The sequence below is a fragment of the Macaca mulatta genome, chromosome 8, assembly GCF_049350105.2.
Source record: "Macaca mulatta isolate MMU2019108-1 chromosome 8, T2T-MMU8v2.0, whole genome shotgun sequence".
In the NCBI taxonomy this organism is placed as follows: domain Eukaryota; kingdom Metazoa; phylum Chordata; class Mammalia; order Primates; family Cercopithecidae; genus Macaca; species Macaca mulatta.
In genome coordinates this window covers 110396753-110414811 of record NC_133413.1, presented here as the reverse complement: position 1 = coordinate 110414811, position 18059 = coordinate 110396753, and the positions used below count along the sequence as shown (strand labels likewise).

The window sequence follows — 18059 nt, the reverse complement described above, 5'->3', positions numbered from 1 at the left end:
TATTATAATGATTTTTCCAGGTTTGTGATCAGAGCAATACTGCTAATCATATGTTAAACTAATATGCTCCCTTCTTCCTAGGCTTCCTATGCTCAAACAAAAGATTGGTTTGCATTAGCAAAACAAAGTCAGCGAACAGTATCAACCTTTTCATTACCCTGTTGTGTACCCTACAACAAACTTAAATCACCAGCTATTTCATCTGTTTCTGGTAAGCAGTAAAGGACAAGAATGACTTTAGAACTTCTCTTTAAGTTTTTGTTTGTTTGTTCTAATTTTACAGTACAGTAGTTAGTGGTTGGGGAGAAAAAATTATCCACATACCCTTTGCCTCACTGCACTTCCTATGTTTTTTGAGAGACAACTTTGTATAGTGAAAAGGAGATGGGTTTAGAATGCAACTCTGATATTTATTCGCTGTGTGATGTTTGATGAGTTTTTCCACTTCTTGGAGCCTTGGCTTTTCTTGTCTGTAAGATTAGAATAATGATATATACTAAATGTATAGGAAATGCCTGGCCTGGTGCTTGGTACCTAATATGCAGTCAATTAATGTCATTATTTCTTATCATAGTTTACAAATTCTTGTTAAGTCTTTGCAATAAAGTGGGTACAACAATTTTCTCTTCCTAAAAATAAAATAGTTATTGATGGGAATTGAGTTTCCCTTCTGTTTTTAAGTTCAGATTATTTTTCACCTTAAAAAGCATATAAATTTCTACTTTGGGGAGCTTTGTGGCTATACTGACTTTTCATAAAAATAAAAGGAATCTTCCAGAAATGGGAGTTATTAACTGTGATATTGTTAGAGAAAAAAACTTAGGTGTGATGACTCAGGAGAAGAACTTAGGAATTCACTTACAGTTCCTAACTAATCTCTTTTAAGAACTATACGCAGACTCTGGGGAAGTTAAATCTGGATTCCCTAGAATTGAACCTGAGTCTAGGTAAAGAAGAAAATAATCTCCCCAATTGAAAATAGTTGGATTCATAGGCTTCTTGTTGTTTTCCCAAAATATTGAAGTAGATAATTGGAGATAAAAATAGTATACAGGAAGAGAAGGATGGCAGGAGATGGTGAGCTGGAATGCCTGCTTCGCTCTCTGCAACATCCTCCCTTCAGTTCCATGGGATTGAGTGTACGTCCAGCATCCTCTCACAAAGTCTAATTTCTCAATATTGGGGAATTTATTAGCAACAAAAATTGTAATGAAATGTTTCCAGTTCATTGAGATTTGAACTGTGGCAATTGAGAAAATGGTCATTGAGAATGGGGCATGGATGACAACAGTTAGCTGATCTGTGGCAATTCAAGGGGTAGATTTACTATGTGAAGTAAAGCACTAACATCAGACATGTCACTGATTTTTGAAAGAGAAAATAGGAGCTGAATACTATATCTTTAGAAAAAGCATACAAATAATCCTTTTGTAAACCTTCATAAGTATCTCGTGCCATTTTGTAACTTTAATGATAAACTGTAAGTTTGATAGTAATTGAATCTTTTAATGAAATGGTGAATTTTAAAACTTGCTATTATTGTCTCCAGTTCTGGTCTGTTCGTATATGGTCTCAATCTATGGTAGTGAATTTTCTTTTATCATACAGCATGAAATATCAAAGCACATATAATCATTTAGTATACATATTCTAATTCCTTAATAGATTTGGTGCTTATGTATTGACATTTATATATCAGTCTGGAATATTACATTTTAAAAGTACATAATGTATTTTCGAATATCTTCTGTGTGTTAGGGATGTCAGATATTTAGTCCATCTGCCACCATTCTTTTCTTCCAAATCCAGGGAAGACAAGGTTAATTCCCAGTGGCAGTTTTTTTTCTACTGGTTCCAAACGTAACCTCAGAATCCTTCCTTTTTTTCGTTTTTGTTTCTTTTCTGTTCTTTCTTTTTTTTTTCTTTTTCTTTTTCTTTTTTTTTTTTTTTTGAGACAGAGTCTTGCTCTGTCGCCCAGGCTGGAGTGCAGTGGTGTGCTCCCAGCTCACTGCAACCTCTATCTCCTGGGTTCAAGCGATTCTTGTGCCTCAGCCTCCTGAGTAGCTGGGATTACTATGCCACCATGCCTGGGTAATTTTTGTATTTTTAGTAGAGACGGGGTTTCACCATGTTGGCCAGGTTGGTCTGGAACTCCTTACCTCAAGTGATCCGCCCACCTCAGCCTCTCAAAGTGCTGGGATGACAGGCATGAGCCACCGTGACTGGCCCAGAATCCTTCTTAAGACACTGGTCCATGCAGTCACTACCTATGATAAACCCTTTTGACGTTCTGGCTCTATAGCATCTATTTAATAATAAGAAAGGTTTGTATTCATATCTAATCTAATAGCCTTTTATGACTTAATACAGAGAATTTTATCTTTGATGATGGAGTTCACCCTAGGACAAAAAAGGACCCATTTAAAACCACCAGATTGATTTCTGAATTTGAAGAAGAAGAAGGAGAAGAAGAAGAAGAGGTGTCTGTATCTCTACAAGACACTCCTTCTCAAGCTCTTCTGAGAGTATACCTTGAAAAGAAACAGGATGTTGGTGAAAGCCTGACAATGCATTTCTCAACATGTGAAGAATTTTTAAGCTCCTATGTATACTTTATTTTGAGAGGAGCAATTCAGCAAATTGTTGGAAAGCCAGTTGGAGAAACCCCAGACTATATAAACTTCAACAATATAACAAAAGTGTCATTTGATGATTGTTTTGAGTCTATTCGTGGCAAGAATTTTTTAAGTGAATTAGTTCAAACTACAAAGGAGAGGTCAGAAGAGATAGAACAAACAAGTTTAAGTTCAAAGAGTGAGAGCGCTGGACCAGAGAGCAGGGCCGACTGGTGTATTTCTCATAGGACTTATGACATTGGCAATAGAAAGGAGTTTGAAAGATTTAAGAAATTTATAAAAGGTACATTGGGAGAGAGATATTGGTGGCTATGGATGGATATTGAGAGGTTAAAAGTTCTTAAGGACCATGGAAGACATCAAAGGTAATTCTATTTTTTTATTTTTCAATAGTTTTAAAAACAAATTATGAATATTAATTTGGGTTATTTAGCACAGGGAGAAAGCCCAAAGTAAATTTTTAAAAATGTAATTTTTTACTCTTGGAGGAATGAATGATAATAAAACTTATTTTATTATAATAGTAATATTGATCACACTAGTTTTCTGATTTCATAGTTTTCAGATACTAATGATAACAGTTATTTGGGTTTGCATAATGTTTCTGCCCATACATTCTAGAACTACTTTCAAATTAATTATTCTATTTTCATTTTTATAACATTAAAAGGATGTATAATTTTTATAGAATAAAATAATTTATCAGTTATATAACCACACTAGCATAAAATAGACACCTACTCTCCCTAGTAGCCTGCTTGGTTAACAAATTCCATAATCCTTGGTTGGATGCCAGGTAGCTGGGTATCTGGATGAGTCTCTCTGCTAGAGAACTTCTTGGAGGTCTGATGGGGCTCAGGTCTTTGTTTGGTCAGCTCTATATGTTTTAGATTACTGTAAGTTGAAGAAAAGAGAACCCTGTTTTAGGAAAGTCTTTAACTTGTCTTTAGTCTCCTGATCTGCTCTGAAGCAGACCAACTATAGTAGATTGCAATTTCCTTTAAGGGTTTGACTGAGTATATACTAGTCACTGGGTTATTCCACTTATTTTAATGACATTCAGATCACAAAGCTCATTGTTGTATATAGCTATAAGAGCAGAGGTCACTAAATGGTTGATTATGAAGCATGACCTGATTGATCATTACCAGTTTTGAAGACATGTCAGGGTAGTTACATGCAAGTAGCCTACATAGGTTTTTCAGGATCAACACTGTAGTTCCCACTGTTGCTGTAACAAATCACCACAGACTTAGTGACTTAAAGCAACAGAGTTTTATTTATTCTCAGACAGTTCTGGAAGTCAGAAGGTTCTAGGGGTAAACAAATTCCTTATTTTTTCCATCTAATGAAGGCCTTGGTTCATGGACTTTTTCTCCATCTTCCAAGCTAGCAGCACAGCATCTTCTCTCTGACCTCTGCTCTATCCTCACATTTTTCTCTGTGATGCTGACCTTCTTGTCTCTCTCTTAGAACGATCCTTGTGATTACAATGGGACCATCTAGATAATACAGGAGATCTCTTTAAAGTCTTTAACTTAAGCACATCTGCAGAGTTTCCTTTGACATGTAAGGTAACTTAGTCACAAGTTCTAGAGATTAGAACGTAGACATTTTTGCAAGGTCATTTATTCAGCTTGTCACAAATACCCTTCCCATTTCCGTAACTGTGAGAAGTATCTTTACCTCCACAAAAATTCTGGTACCTCTGACACTCAGTGTTGGTTTTGAGATAGTTCATTACTTGTCTGAAACATTTCAGAAGTGAAAACATTTTGGTAGTTGAATATTCTACCAGTGTGTGTGTATATGTGGAAATGTGTTTTCTTTCAGACATCTTGAGAAGATGAAAAAATGCTATCTAGTGAGCAATGGAGATTACTACCTTTCTGCAGAAATCTTATCAAAATTTAAACTGTTAGATGGATCACAGTGGAATGAAGAGCATTTAAGAAATATTCAGCCTGAAGTTTTAAAACCTTTACTTCTGTATTGGTAAGAAAACATGAATCAGTTACTTACTTTCACTTTTCTTAGGCCAGTTGTGAGTTATACTTTTTTTGTCTTACGGATATATGACTTATGGAAACCTAAAATGACAAGACTATTATATCTTTGGCCTTCTTTAAGTTACTTGTCCTTTAGATAATTTGGATGTTTAGATGACTTTAAATCCATAATAAGGTGAAACAGTATTTAAGTTGCCTTTTAACTTCGGTGATCATATTCTTTTTTTTTCCAGCAGAATTTACATTTTATTTCTTTATTTACTTTTAACTTCTATTTTAAGTACAGGGCTACATGTGCAGGTTTGTTACATAGGTAAACTTGTGTCATTAGGGGTTTGTTGTATGGATTATTTCATCACCCAGGTGTTAAGCCTTATATCCCTTAGTTATTTTTCTCGATCCTCTCCCTCCTTTCTATCCTCCACCCTCTGATAGGCCTCAGTGTGTGTTGTTCCCCTCTGTGTATCCATGTGTTCTCATCATTTAGTTCCTACTTATAAGTGGGGATGTGATGTATTTGGTTATCTGTTCCTGTGTTAGTTAGCTGAGGAGAATGGCCTCCAGTTTCATCCATATCCCTGCAAAGGACGTGAACTTGTTCTTTCTTATGGCTGCATAGTATTCCACGGTATATATGTACCACATTTTCTTTATCCGTCTATCACTGATGGGCATTTAGGATTCCATATCTTCGCTATTGTGAATAGTGCTGCAATGAACATACACGTGCATGTGTCTGTATAACAGCATGATTTATATTCCTTTGGGTATATACCAAGTAATGGGATTGCTGTATCAAATGGTATTTCTATTGTTAGGTCTTTGAGGAATTGCCACACTATCTTCCACAGTGGTTGAATTAATTTACACTCCCACCAACAGTGTATAAGCCTTCCTTTGTCTCCACAACCTCACCAGCCTCTGTTATTTTTTTTTTACTTTTTACTAATAGCCATTCTGACTGGCTTGAGATGGTATCTCAATGTGGTTTTGATTTGCATTTCTCTAATGACCAGTGGTGTTGAACTTCTTTTCATATGATTGTTGGCCACATGTATGACTTCTTTTGAAAGTGTTCATGTCCTTTACCTACTTTTTAATGTTTTTTTTTCTTGCGAATTTGTTTAAGTTCCTTATAAATGCTGGATATTAGATCTTCGTTTGATGCATAGTTTGCAAAAATTTTCTCCCATTTCATAGGTTGTCTGTTCACTCTGTTGATAGTTTCCTTTGCTGTGCAGAAGCTCTTTAGTTTAGATAAATCCCATTTGTCAATTTTTGCTTTGGTTGCAATTGCTTTTGGCATCTTTGACATGATATCTTTGCCTGTGCCTATTTCCTGAATGATATTACCTTCGTTGTCTTCCATGGTTTTTATTGTTTTGAGTTTTACATTTAAGTCTTTAATCCATCTAGAGTTAATTTTTGTGTATGGCGTAAGGAAGGGGTCCAGTTTCAGTCTTCTGCATGTGGCCAGCCAGTTATCCTAGCTCCATTTATTGAATAGGGAATTCTTTCCCCGTTGCTTGTTTTTGTCAGATTTTTCAAAGATCAGATAGTTGTAGGTGTGTGGTCTTATTTCTGCATTCTCTATTGTTCCATTGGTCTATGTGTCTGTTATTGTACCAGTACCATGCTATTGTGGTTACCATAGACCTGTAGTATAGTTTGAAGTTGGGTAGTGTGATGGCTCCAGCTTTGCTCTTTTTGCTTAGGATTGCCTTGGCTATTTAGGCTCTTTTTGGTTCCATATGAATTTTAAAGTAGTTTTGTCTAGTTCTGTGAAGAATCTCAATGGTAGTCTAATAAGAATAGCATTGAATCTATAAATTGCTTTGGGCAGTATAGCCATTTTAATTATATTGATTCTTCTTATTCATGAGTATGGAATGTTTTTCCATTTGTTTGTGTCACCTCTGATTTCTTTGAGCAATGTTTTGTAGTTCTCCTTGTAGAAAATTTTCACCTCCCTACTTAGTTATATTCCTAGGTATTCGTAGCTATATTGCTATATTCCCAGGTATGCTTTTTGTGGCCGTTGTGAATAGGGGTATGTTCCTGATTTGGCTGTCAGCTTGGAACACATTCTTCTACACCTGACATTTTTGTGATTGGTATTTCATAAAATTGGTGTGTGTGTGTGTGTGTGTGTGTGTGTGTGTGTATACATGTAGCTAGAGTTGCTATTATCATCTTAATAAGCTTTTTTTGAGTATTACTATAGGCTAAGTGCTATGCTAAGAATACAAGGGTGAAACATGATCAAATCCTTGTGGTCATAGTATGATGGGAAGAATATACATGTGATATTAGTATAACAAAAGAAAGTGTGATAAATGCACAGGATATAGAGGGGAGGTAATGTTTTACTTGGGAACTTGAGGGACTTGAAGCAAGGGAAATAGAATGGGCATAGTGGAAAAAAATATATACCATTTGAAGATCAATGAATTGTTCCATGTGACTGTAATCGATCTGATTGTGTCACTTATCTGCACTAGACTTTTTATTTTAAGATAACTGTAGACTTACAGTCAAAGAAGGCTGAGCATGATGGCTCGTGCCTGTAATCTCAGCACTTTGGGAGACTGAGGCAGGAGGATTGCTTAAGGCCAGGAACTTGAGACCAGCCTGGGCAACATAGTAAGACCCCACCTCTATTTTATTAAAACCATTTTTTAAAATAAAGAAAAATAAAAAAGAAGTAATACAAACAGATACTGTGTATCTTTCATGTATTTTCCCCCAATGGTAACATCTTGCATAACTATAGTACAATATCACAATGAGGACATTGACTTTGATACAATTTCTTTGTTATTTTTCTCTCTGGAAGATCTGTCCAATGCCGAAAGTGGGGGGTTGAAGTCTCCAGCTATTACTGCATTGGAGCCTCTCTCTCTTTCTCGTTCTAATAACATTTCCTTTTTATATCAGAGTGCTGCAGTATTTGGTACATATATATTTAAAATTGTTATATCCTCTTACTGAATTGACCCCTTTATCATTATATAGTGATCTTCTTTGTCTCTTCTTATAATTTTTGTCTTGAAATCTGTTTTGTCTGATATAAATATAGCTACTCCTGCTTTTTTTTTTTTTTTGTTTCCATTGACATGGAACATGTTTTTCCATCCCTTTTTTAGTTTGTATGTGTCTTTGTAGGTGAAGTGTGTTTCTTGTAGGCACCATATCAGTGGGCCTCGTTTTTTCATCCATTCAGCCACTGTGTCTTTTGATTGGAGAGTTTAGCTCATTTACATCAATGTCATTATTGATAAGTAAGGACTTCTGCCATTTTGTTGTTTTCTGGTTGTTTTGTGGTGTTCTATTCTTTCTTTCCTTCCTTTCTGTCTCCCTTTAGTGAATGTGATTTTCTCTGTTGATATGATTTAGTTTCTTGCTTTTTATTTCTTGTGTATCCATTGTATGTTTTTTGGTTTGAGATTACCATGAGGCTGGCAAATACTATCTTACAACCCATTATTTTAACCTGATAAGAACTTAACATTGCATAAACATACAAGCAAAAAGAAAACTAATAAAAATTCTATGCTTTAACTTTGTCCCCCTACTTTTAAATGTTTTGTTGTTTCTGTTTATATCTTATTGTACTGTCTTGAAAAGTTGTTGTAGTTCTTAATTTTGATTGGTTCATTGTTTATTCTTTCTACTTAGGATAAAAGTAGTTTATACATCACTGTTACAGTGTTATAATATTCTGTGTTTTTCTGTTTATTTACTATTACCTGTGTGTTTTATACCTTCAGGTGATTACTTATTGCTCATTAACGTTCTTTTCTTTCTGATTGAAATGCTCTCTTTAGCATTTCTTGTAGGACAGGTCTTGTGTTGATGAAATTCCTCAGCTTTTGTTTGTCTGGGAAAGTCTTTATTTCTCCTTCATATTTGCAGGATATTTTTGTTGGATATACTATGCTAGGGTAAAAGGATTTTCCTTCAGCACTTTAAATATTAGGTTGGTGCAAATGCTATTGCGGTTTTTGCCGTTACTTTTAATATGTCATGCCACTCTCTCCTGACCTATAACGTTTCTGTTGAAAAGTCAGCTGCTGGATGTATTAGAACTCCATTGTATATTGTTTATTTTTCTTGCTGCTTTTGGGTTCCTTTCTTTATCTTTGACCTTTGGGAGTTTGAGTATTAAATGCCTTGAGGTAGTCATCTTTGGGTTAAATCTGCTTGGTGTTCTATAACCTTCTTATATTTGGATATTGATATCTTTCTCTAGATTTGAGAAGTTCTCTGTTATTATCCCTTTGAATAAACTTTCTACCCCTCTCTTTTCTACCTCCTCTTTAAGGCCAATAACTCTTAGATTTGCCCTTTTGAGACTGTTAAGGCATGCTTTATTGTTGCTTTTTTTTTTTTTTGTCTCCTCTGACTATGTATTTTCAAATAACCTGTCTTAAAGCTCACTGATTATTTCTTCTTAATCAATTATACTGTTAAGACTCTGATGCATTATTCAGAATCCCAATTGCATTTTTCAGCTCCAGAATTGCTGCTTGATTCTGTTTAACAATTTTAATCTCTTTGTTAAATTTATCTGATAGAATCTTGAATTTCTTCTCTGTGTTATCTTGAATTTCTTTGAATTTTCTTAACACAGCTATTTTGAATTCTCTGTCTGAAAGGTCACATATCTCTGTTTTTCCAGAATTGGTCCCTGTTGCCTTATTTCATTCATTTGGTGAGGTTGTTTTTTCCTGGATGATGTTGAGCTAGCAGATGTTCTTCAGTGTCTGGGCATTGAAGAGTTAGTCTATTCTCTTGTTACTAATAAAGACATGCCTGAGACTCAGTAATATGTAAAGGAAAGAGGTTTATTGGACTCACAGATCCACATGACTGGGGAGGCCTCACAATCATGGCGGAAGACAAAGGAAGAGCAAAGAGGTGTCTTACATGGCTGCAGGCAAGAGAGCTTGTGCAGGGGAACTCCTATTTATAAAAATCAGATATCATGAGACTTATTCACTACCACAAGACCAGCATGGGAAAGACCCACCCCCACGATTCCATTACCTCCCACTGGGTTCCTCCCATGACACATAGGAATTATTACAATTCAAGGTGAGATTTGGGTGGGGAAACAAAGCCAAATCATGTAATTCTGCCCCTGGCCCATCCCAAATCTAATGTTCCTTTCACATTTCAAAACACAATCGTGCCTTCCTAACATTCCCCAAAGTCTTAACTCATTTTGGCATTAACTCAAAAGTCCACAGTCCAAAGTCTCATCTGCGATAAGGCAAGTCCCTTCTGCCTATGAGCCTGTGAAATCAAAAGCAAGTCAGTTACTTCCTAGATACAATGGGAGTACAGGATTGGTGTAAATACACCCATTCTAAATGGGAGAAATTGGCCAAAACGAAAGGGCTACAGGCCCCATGCAAGTCCAAAATCCAGCAGGACAGCCAAATCTTAAAGCTCTGAGATGATCTTCTTTGATTCTATGTCTCATGTTCAGGTCATGCTGATGCAAGAGGTGGGTTCCCATGGTCTTGGGCATCTCTGCCCCTGTGGCTCTGCAGTGTACAGCCTCCCTCCTGCTGCCTTCATGGTCTGGCATTGAGCATCTGCATCTTTTCCAGGCACACGGTGCAAGCTGCTGGTGGATCTACCATTCTGGGGTCTGGAGGATGGTGGCCTTCTTCTCACAGCTCCACTAGGCAGTGCCCCAGTGGGAACTCTGTGTGGGGGATCCAACACCACATTTCCCTTCCACACTGCTCTAGCAGAGGTTCTCCATGAGGGCCCCGCCCCTACAGCAAAATTCTGTCTGGACATCCAGCCATTTCCATACATACTCTGAAATCTAGGCAGAGTTTCCCAAACCTCAATTCTTGACCTCTGGGCACCTGCAGGTTCAACACCATTTGGAAGCTGCCAAGGCTTCAGAGGGACTTGCACCCTCTGAAGCCATGGCCCAAGCTGTGCCTTGACCCCTTTTAGCCACGCTGGAGCAGCTGAAACACAGGGCATGAAGTCTCTAGGCTGCACATAGCAGGGGGCCTGGGGTCCCAGCCCACAGAAACATTTTTTTTCCCCTAGGCCTCCAGGCCTATGATGGGAGGGGCTGTCGTGAAGGTATCTGACATGCCCTGGAGACATTTTCCCCATTGTCTTGCCTATTAACATTTGGCTTATCATTACTTATGCAAATTTCTGCAGCCAGCTTGAATTTCTCCCCAGAAAATGGGTTTTCTTTTCTATTGCATCGTCAGGCTGCAAATTTTCCAAACTTCTATGCTGTGCTTCCCCTTGAATGCTTTGCTGCTTAGAAATTTTTCCCCCTGGATACCCTAAATCATCTCTCTCAAGTTCAAAGTTCCACAGGTCTCTGGGGCAGGGGCAAAATGCCACCAGTCTCTTTGCTAAAACGTAGCAAGAGTCACCTTTGCTCCATTTCCCAACAAATTCCTCATCTCCGTCTGAGACCACCTCAACCTGGACTTTATTGTCCGTGTCACTATCACCATTTTGGTCAATGCCAGTCAACAAGTCTCTAGGAAGTTCCAAACTTTGCTACATCTTCCTGTCTTCTTCTGAGCCCTCCAAACTGTTCCAACCTCTGCCTGTTACACAGTTCCAAAGTTGCTTCCACATTTTCAGTATCTTTACAGCAGCACCCCACTCTACTGGTACCAATTTACTGTATTAGTTCATTCTCATGCTGCTAATAAAGACATACCCGAGACTGGGTAATATATAAAGCAAAGAGGTTTAATGGACTCACAGTTCCACATGGCTGGGGAGGCCTCACAATCATGGTAGAAAACAAAGGAAGAGCAAAGGGATATCTTACTTGGCAGCAGGCAAAAGAATTTGTGCAGGGGAACTCCCATTTATAAAACCATCAGATCTTGTGAGACTTACTCACTATCAGGAGAACACACAGGAAAGACCTGCCCCATGATTCAGTTACCTCCCATCAGATCCCTCCAATGATATGTGGGAATTATTATAATTCAAGGTGAGATTTGGGTAGGGACACAGAGCCAAACCGTATCAGGTAGATACTGTAGTCTTCACTACCTGGGCTTGTTTGTACCCATCCTTCTTGGGAAGGCTTTCCAGATATTTGAAAGGACTTGGGTATTGTGATATAAGCTGCATCTGCTTTAGGGGGCACACTAAGCTTAGTAATGCTGTTGTTCTTGCAAACTCATAGAGGTACCTCCTGGATGGTCTCGGACAATATCCGGGAGAATCCTCTGGACCCCAAGTGGAGACTCTTGTTCTCTTCCCTTACTTTCTCCCAAACAGAGTCTCTCTCTCTGTTCTGAGCTACCTAAAGCTGGGAGTGGAGTGTGGCTACCACCACTGTGACTGTGCTGGGTCAGATCTGAAGCTCACATAGCACTGGGTCTTGCCCAAACCCTGCTGTAACCACTCCCTGGCTACTGTGTATGTTTGCTCAAAGCCCTGGGTTCTACAATTAGCAGGTGGCAAAGCCAGCCAGGCTTGTGTCCTTCCCTTCAGGGTGGCAAGTTCTTGCAGGCCCTAGGTGGGTCCAGAGTTGCCATCCAGGAGTCAGGGACTAGAGTCAAGCACCTTAGAAATCTACCTGGTGTACTATTGTACTGTGGCTGAGCTGACACTCAAAGCATAACTTGTAGTGCTTCCCACTGTTCCCTCCCCTTTCCAAAGGTGGAGGAGCCTTGCCCCACAACCACCATCACCATGGGCCATGAGGAGTTCTGCCAGCCATCCCATGTATGATTTATTTGATAAAAGTCTACAGATATACCCCCTTACTGGTTGACATGCAAATATGTAATTCTGAATATTTCCAAATCTGCAAGTAAAGGTTCCGAAATATAGCGTAGAATGACCACAGAGATCTATACAGAATGCCTTCTGATCCTAAACTAATTATGGACTTTGGACTCTCTTTCACTCCCAATCTGTGTTCATATTGGGAGAGATATCCATCTTCTTCCTATTTTACTTTATTTTTAAAATTTTTGAAATTTTTTTAGAGACAGGGTTTCACTTTGTCAGTCAGACAGGAGTGCAGTGGCATGGTCATGGCTCACTGCAGCCTAGAACTCCTGAGCTCAAGTGATCCTCTCACCTCAGCTTCCCAAGTAGATAGGACTTACAGGAACATGCCACCATGCTCAGCTAATTTAAAATTTTTTTCTGTAGAGACAAGCTTGGCATGTTGCCCAGGCTGGTCTTGAACCCCTGGCCTCAAGCAATCCTCCCACCGTGGCTTCCCCAAATACTGTGATTACAGGTATGAGCCATCATGCATAGTCATTCTTCCTATTTTAAAGGGAAGTAATTTTCTACCAGGCCTTGAAATATGGAATAAGAATTAGTCTTTGGGCTGTGGCATTAAGGGGAAGACCTGGTCCAAGAAGCAATTACCAGCAGGCTCTTACAGCTGGAGTTAACCCTATATCCAATAAAGTGTTAGCCCACATACTGAATACCATGATATCTATCCAATTAAGAGTGGCCTTAACACTATTTTCTCTAAGTTTCTGGCAGTAATGTTGGTCTTTGATTTATATAAATTATTGTAAAGTTAATTCTTACCTTCAAATTTAAAGCTTGAAAATAAATAATATGCGTTATAACCTACTTTAGTAGCATACTTAAGCATTATAAAAATGTTTATAGGCCAGGCACGGTGGCTCACGCCTGTAATCCCAGCACTTTGGGAGGCCAAGGTGGGCAGATCACGAGGTCTGCAGATGAAGACCATCCTGGCTAACACGGTGAAACCCTGTCTCTACTAAAAATACAAAAATTAGCCAGGCGTGGTGGCAAGTGTCTGTAGTCCCAGCTACTCGGGAGGCTGAGACAGCAGAATCGCTTGAGCCCGGAAGGCAGAGGTTGCAGTGAGCTGAGATCGCACCACTGCGTTCCAGCCTGGGCGACAGAGCAAGACTCGGTCAAAAAAAAAAAAAAAAGTTTATATGTTTTAAATGTTAATTTTATTCTACCATTTTTTTTTATTATAGATAAATGCCAAAGTGCTTAAAAATTATCCCAAGTACATTTCTTATTTATTTTACTAGAAACTGTAAGTTGTTTTAAAAATTCCTTTATGGATAGACAGATTTCTTTCCCTCCCTCCCTCCCTCCCTCCCTCCCTCCCTTCCTTCCTTTCTTTCTTTCTTTTTTTGGAGTTTCGCTCTTGTTGCCCAGGCTGGAGTGCAATGGCACAATCTTGGCTCACCACAACCTCCGCCTTCTGGGTTCAAGCAATTCTCCTGCCTCACCCTTCCGAGTAGCTGGGGTTATAGGCACCCGCCACCATGCCCAGCGAATTTTTATATTTTTAGTTTTCTTATCAAGCAGCTAATAATTTGAACATAATTTTACTTATGATGTTTTTCCCAATGTATGTTGCCTTTTTATGTGAGTGAATGGAATTGCAGGCAGCTGACATATCATAGAAAAATATTTTTTCAAGGCTAGGCAGTAGAGAAAGAAGTAGAAGTTATTAGAAAAGGAGTATGGCGAGACTGTTAATTGTGAGCACAGCTATTATGTATTTTGTAGGCTTTTCATTTTTGAGGCTTATTGTTTAGTTCAATCTTACATTTATTTTTCCAACAAACAGGGCACCAAGATTCTGTGTTACTCATTCACCCTCAACAAAATACGCTAGTGCTGAACTGAAATTCTGGCACCTCCGTCAAGCAAAACCAAGGAAGGATATTGACCCTTTTCCACAAATGGCAACCCTCTTGCCATTAAGACCCAAATCTTGCATTCCACAGATACCTGAGATCCAGGTAGGGTGTACATTCATGACTTGATCTCTACTAAGTTTGTAGTAAAATATGTATGCTTGAGTGTTTGTGCACTGATAATTTTCATTATAAGCTTTGTTGTGATTGTTGCTAATGTACAAGCTGCAACATTTAGGAAATAAGAAAACCTACAGTCTGTTCTTTACCAAGCAGCCAAAGTGAGCCTTTAAAAATATATAATCATGGCCGGGCACGGTGGCTCACGCCTGTAATACCAGCACATTGGGAGGTTGAGGCAGGCGGATCACGAGGCCAGGAGATCCAGACCATCCTGGCTAACATGGTGAAACCCCATCTCTACTAAAAACACAAAAAATTAGCCGGGCATGGTGGCAGGTGTCTGCAGTCCCAGCTACTCAGGAGGCTGAGGCAGGAGAATGGCATGAACCCAGGAGGCGGAGCTTGCAGTGAGCTGAGATCACGCCACTGCTCTCCAGCCTGGGCAACAGAGCGAGACTCCGTCTCAAACTAAAAAAAAAAAATATATATATATACACACACACACACACACACACACACATATATATATACACACACACACACATATATATGTGTATGTGTGTATATATATGTGTGTGTGTATATATGTGTGTGTGTGTATACACACATATATATACACATATATGTGTGTGTGTGTGTGTGTATATATATATATATATATATATATAAAAAATCATGCCACTCATCTTCTCAAAATTCTCCAGTGGTCTTCTTTTTCACTCTGAATAAAATCCAAAGTCTTTACACAGTTGTATAAGCTCCTGCTAACCCTCTGACTTCATTTCCTACCACTCTAACTTACTTCATTCCAACCACATTGGTGTCCTTGTTCTTCTTTGAAGGCACCACAGAAAAATCTCCAGGGCTTTGTGCTTGCTTAGAGCACTCTTCCTCCAGATATGCACATGGCTTTTCCCCTCACTTCCTTTAGGTGTCTGCTCAAGTGCCACTTAATCAGAGAGGCTATTCTTGAGGCTTATTATTTCTATATAAGCGCACTTATGTAGAATAGCTCACATACCCTCCATCACTATCTATACCCTTTGCCCTCCTTTATTTTGCTTTACTATATTTATTACAATGTGATTTATCTCTTTATTGTCTTTTACCTCCTACTAGAATGTAAAGAACTTTTCTTTAAGTGCATTTCACCAGTGCCTAGAACAGTGCCTGGCACATAATAGTTGCTGAGTAAGTATAAATTAAATGAATGAGTGAGAAGTAGCAATAGCTGAATTGTAAGTCGTGAGCATTTTTTCAAATGGGGAAAACAGTACAAAACATAGAGGGGAAAACTTTAAAAAGAGAAGAAAAGTTAACTTACTTTGTAGAGAAGAAATAAATAACCCTACATTTTGGCATAGAGATGTAGTAACTGTAGATACTACCTGTGTTTCAGAAGTAAAGAGCCTTATTAGTCATAGTAGCCCTTAAAGGTGTCACATGTTAACTGTTATTGGCCATATAGTCACATACAACCTCTTGGAAAGATTGCTTTATATTCAGGATGTCTTATTTTAAAATGCAGGAAGATATATCATGCAGTTTTTAAAGTTTTACTTCTACAAGTAGTGTTTTAGAGCTGGAGGGACCTTAACCCTGTCTGTGGTTTAACTCTGGAAACATTAGAATCACCTGAAGAACTGTTCAGACATACCAGTGCCTGGGTCTCACCTTCAGAGATTCTGATTTAATTGATCTGGAATGGGTCAGAATTTTACTTTGTAAAATCAGGGGATTGGCTTACAACTGAAGTTCTCAACCCTTCCTGAACATTAGAGCCACATTTTAGAAGCTGCAATTTATTAAGATTCTCAGATGATTCATATGTGAAGCACTACTATCGACTGGTAGTTCTCAAGCTTTAGCAGAAAAGTCAGTTGAAGAACTTGTTAAAATAGAGATTCCTAGGCTTCACTCAGAGATCAAAATCCAGTAGTCCTGGGGTGGAACCCAAGGATTCATTTGCTTTTCTTTTTTTCTTCCTTTTTTTTGGAGATGGAGTTTCGTTTTTGTTGCCCAGGCTGGAGTGCAATGGTATGGTCTTGGCTCACCGCAACCTCCGCCTCCCAGGTTCAAGCAATTCTCCTGCCTCAGCCTCCCAAGCAGCTGGTATTACAGGCATCCCCCACCACGTCCGGCTAATTTTTTTTTGTATTTTTAGTAGATATGGGATTTCACCATGTTGCCAGGCTGGTCTCAAACTCCTGACCCAGGTGATATACCCACCTCGGCCTCCCAAAGTGCTGGAATTACAGGCTTGAGCCACCCCGCCCGGCCTCATTTGCATTTCTAACAAGCTCTCTCCCTGGTGATGCTCTTGCTGCTGCTCTGGGGACCACATTTTAAGTTAATGTCACTTTAGTGCACAAATGTCTCCTCATCTTGGAGCTGTAGTACAGGAAGCACATCATCTGATAACATATGAACATTTGTACAAACAACATTATCAAGCTGAAAAGAAAGGGGGAAGAAAAAATAAGTGACGTGGTTAATGAAAGGAACTCGAATAAGAGAAGAGAACAATGCCAAAGGAGTGGGCAGAGATTAGCTTGTGTGAAAAAGTGTTATAAACGTGACTTCTCATCTGTTGTCTTCGTTTGACTTCCTGAAAATTATTACCGTATGCTGTCATTGATGTTTTCTAGTTGAACAACTTATTCTGATCTCACTCTCTCTCTCCTTGGCAGAAAATACTCTAAGGAATAGACCTCAATTCCATTTTATTTTTCCATTACAGAAACTAAGGTATAACTTACATACAGCAAAATTCAACCTTTTTAGTGTATAGTTCTGTAAATTTGGACAAAAGTATACATTGTGTACCCACCATCACACTCATGCTGTAGAGCAGTTCCTTTATACCGCCCTACGCTACAATCCACTGTGACCCTTTCTTAGGTTTTTTTTGTTTTGTTTTTGTTTCCCCACCCATCCCCATCAGTTACTTTCTGGCTACTTCTAGCTTTCACCAAAGCCAGCAAGCTCAAAAAGTCTAATATAGGCCTTTGTCTATATGATATGTTAGTTTTTTTATTTTAAGAAGCCTTAAAAAATTATTGTGGTAGAAAACATAATATGGCCGGGCGCGGTGGCTCAAGCCTGTAATCCCAGCACTTTGGGAGGCCGAGACGGGCGGATCACGAGGTCAGGAGATCGAGACCATCCTGGCTAACACGGTGAAACCCCGTCTCTACTAAAAAATACAAAAAAACTAGCTGGGCGAGGTGGCGGGCGCCTGTAGTCCCAGCTACTCAGGAGGCTGAGGCAGGAGAATGGCATAAACCCGGGAGGCGGAGCTTGCAGTGAGCTGAGATCCGGCCACTGCACCCCAGCCTGGGCGACAGAGCAAGACTCCATCTCAAAAAAAAAAAAAAGAAAACGTAATATAAAATTTGTCATCTTAATCATTTTTTATATGTATGGGTTCAGTAGTGTTAGTTATATTCACAATGTTGTGAAACAGATCTCTAGAAGCCTTATTTATTAAGAAGCCTTAAAAAATTATTGTGGTAAAAAACATAACATAAAATTTGTCATCTTAACCATTTTTTATATGTATGGGTTCAGTAGTGTTAGTTATGTTCACAATGTTGTGAAACAGATCTCTAGAA

At 38.7% G+C, this 18059-nt stretch overlaps 1 protein-coding gene across 2 annotated transcripts in view; it reads left to right on the top strand.

Annotated features, from left to right (window-relative positions):
- RGS22 (regulator of G protein signaling 22) overlaps nt 1-18059 on the top strand; it is a 153368-nt gene that overhangs the window by 40616 nt on the left and 94693 nt on the right. For both annotated transcript variants that reach the window (XM_015145781.3, XM_001096690.5), the window contains exons 7-10: nt 82-211; nt 2371-3001; nt 4470-4631; nt 14253-14427. In XM_015145781.3, the coding sequence (XP_015001267.2) occupies nt 82-211; nt 2371-3001; nt 4470-4631; nt 14253-14427 (1098 nt within the window). The remainder of the gene's footprint in view (nt 1-81; nt 212-2370; nt 3002-4469; nt 4632-14252; nt 14428-18059) is intronic.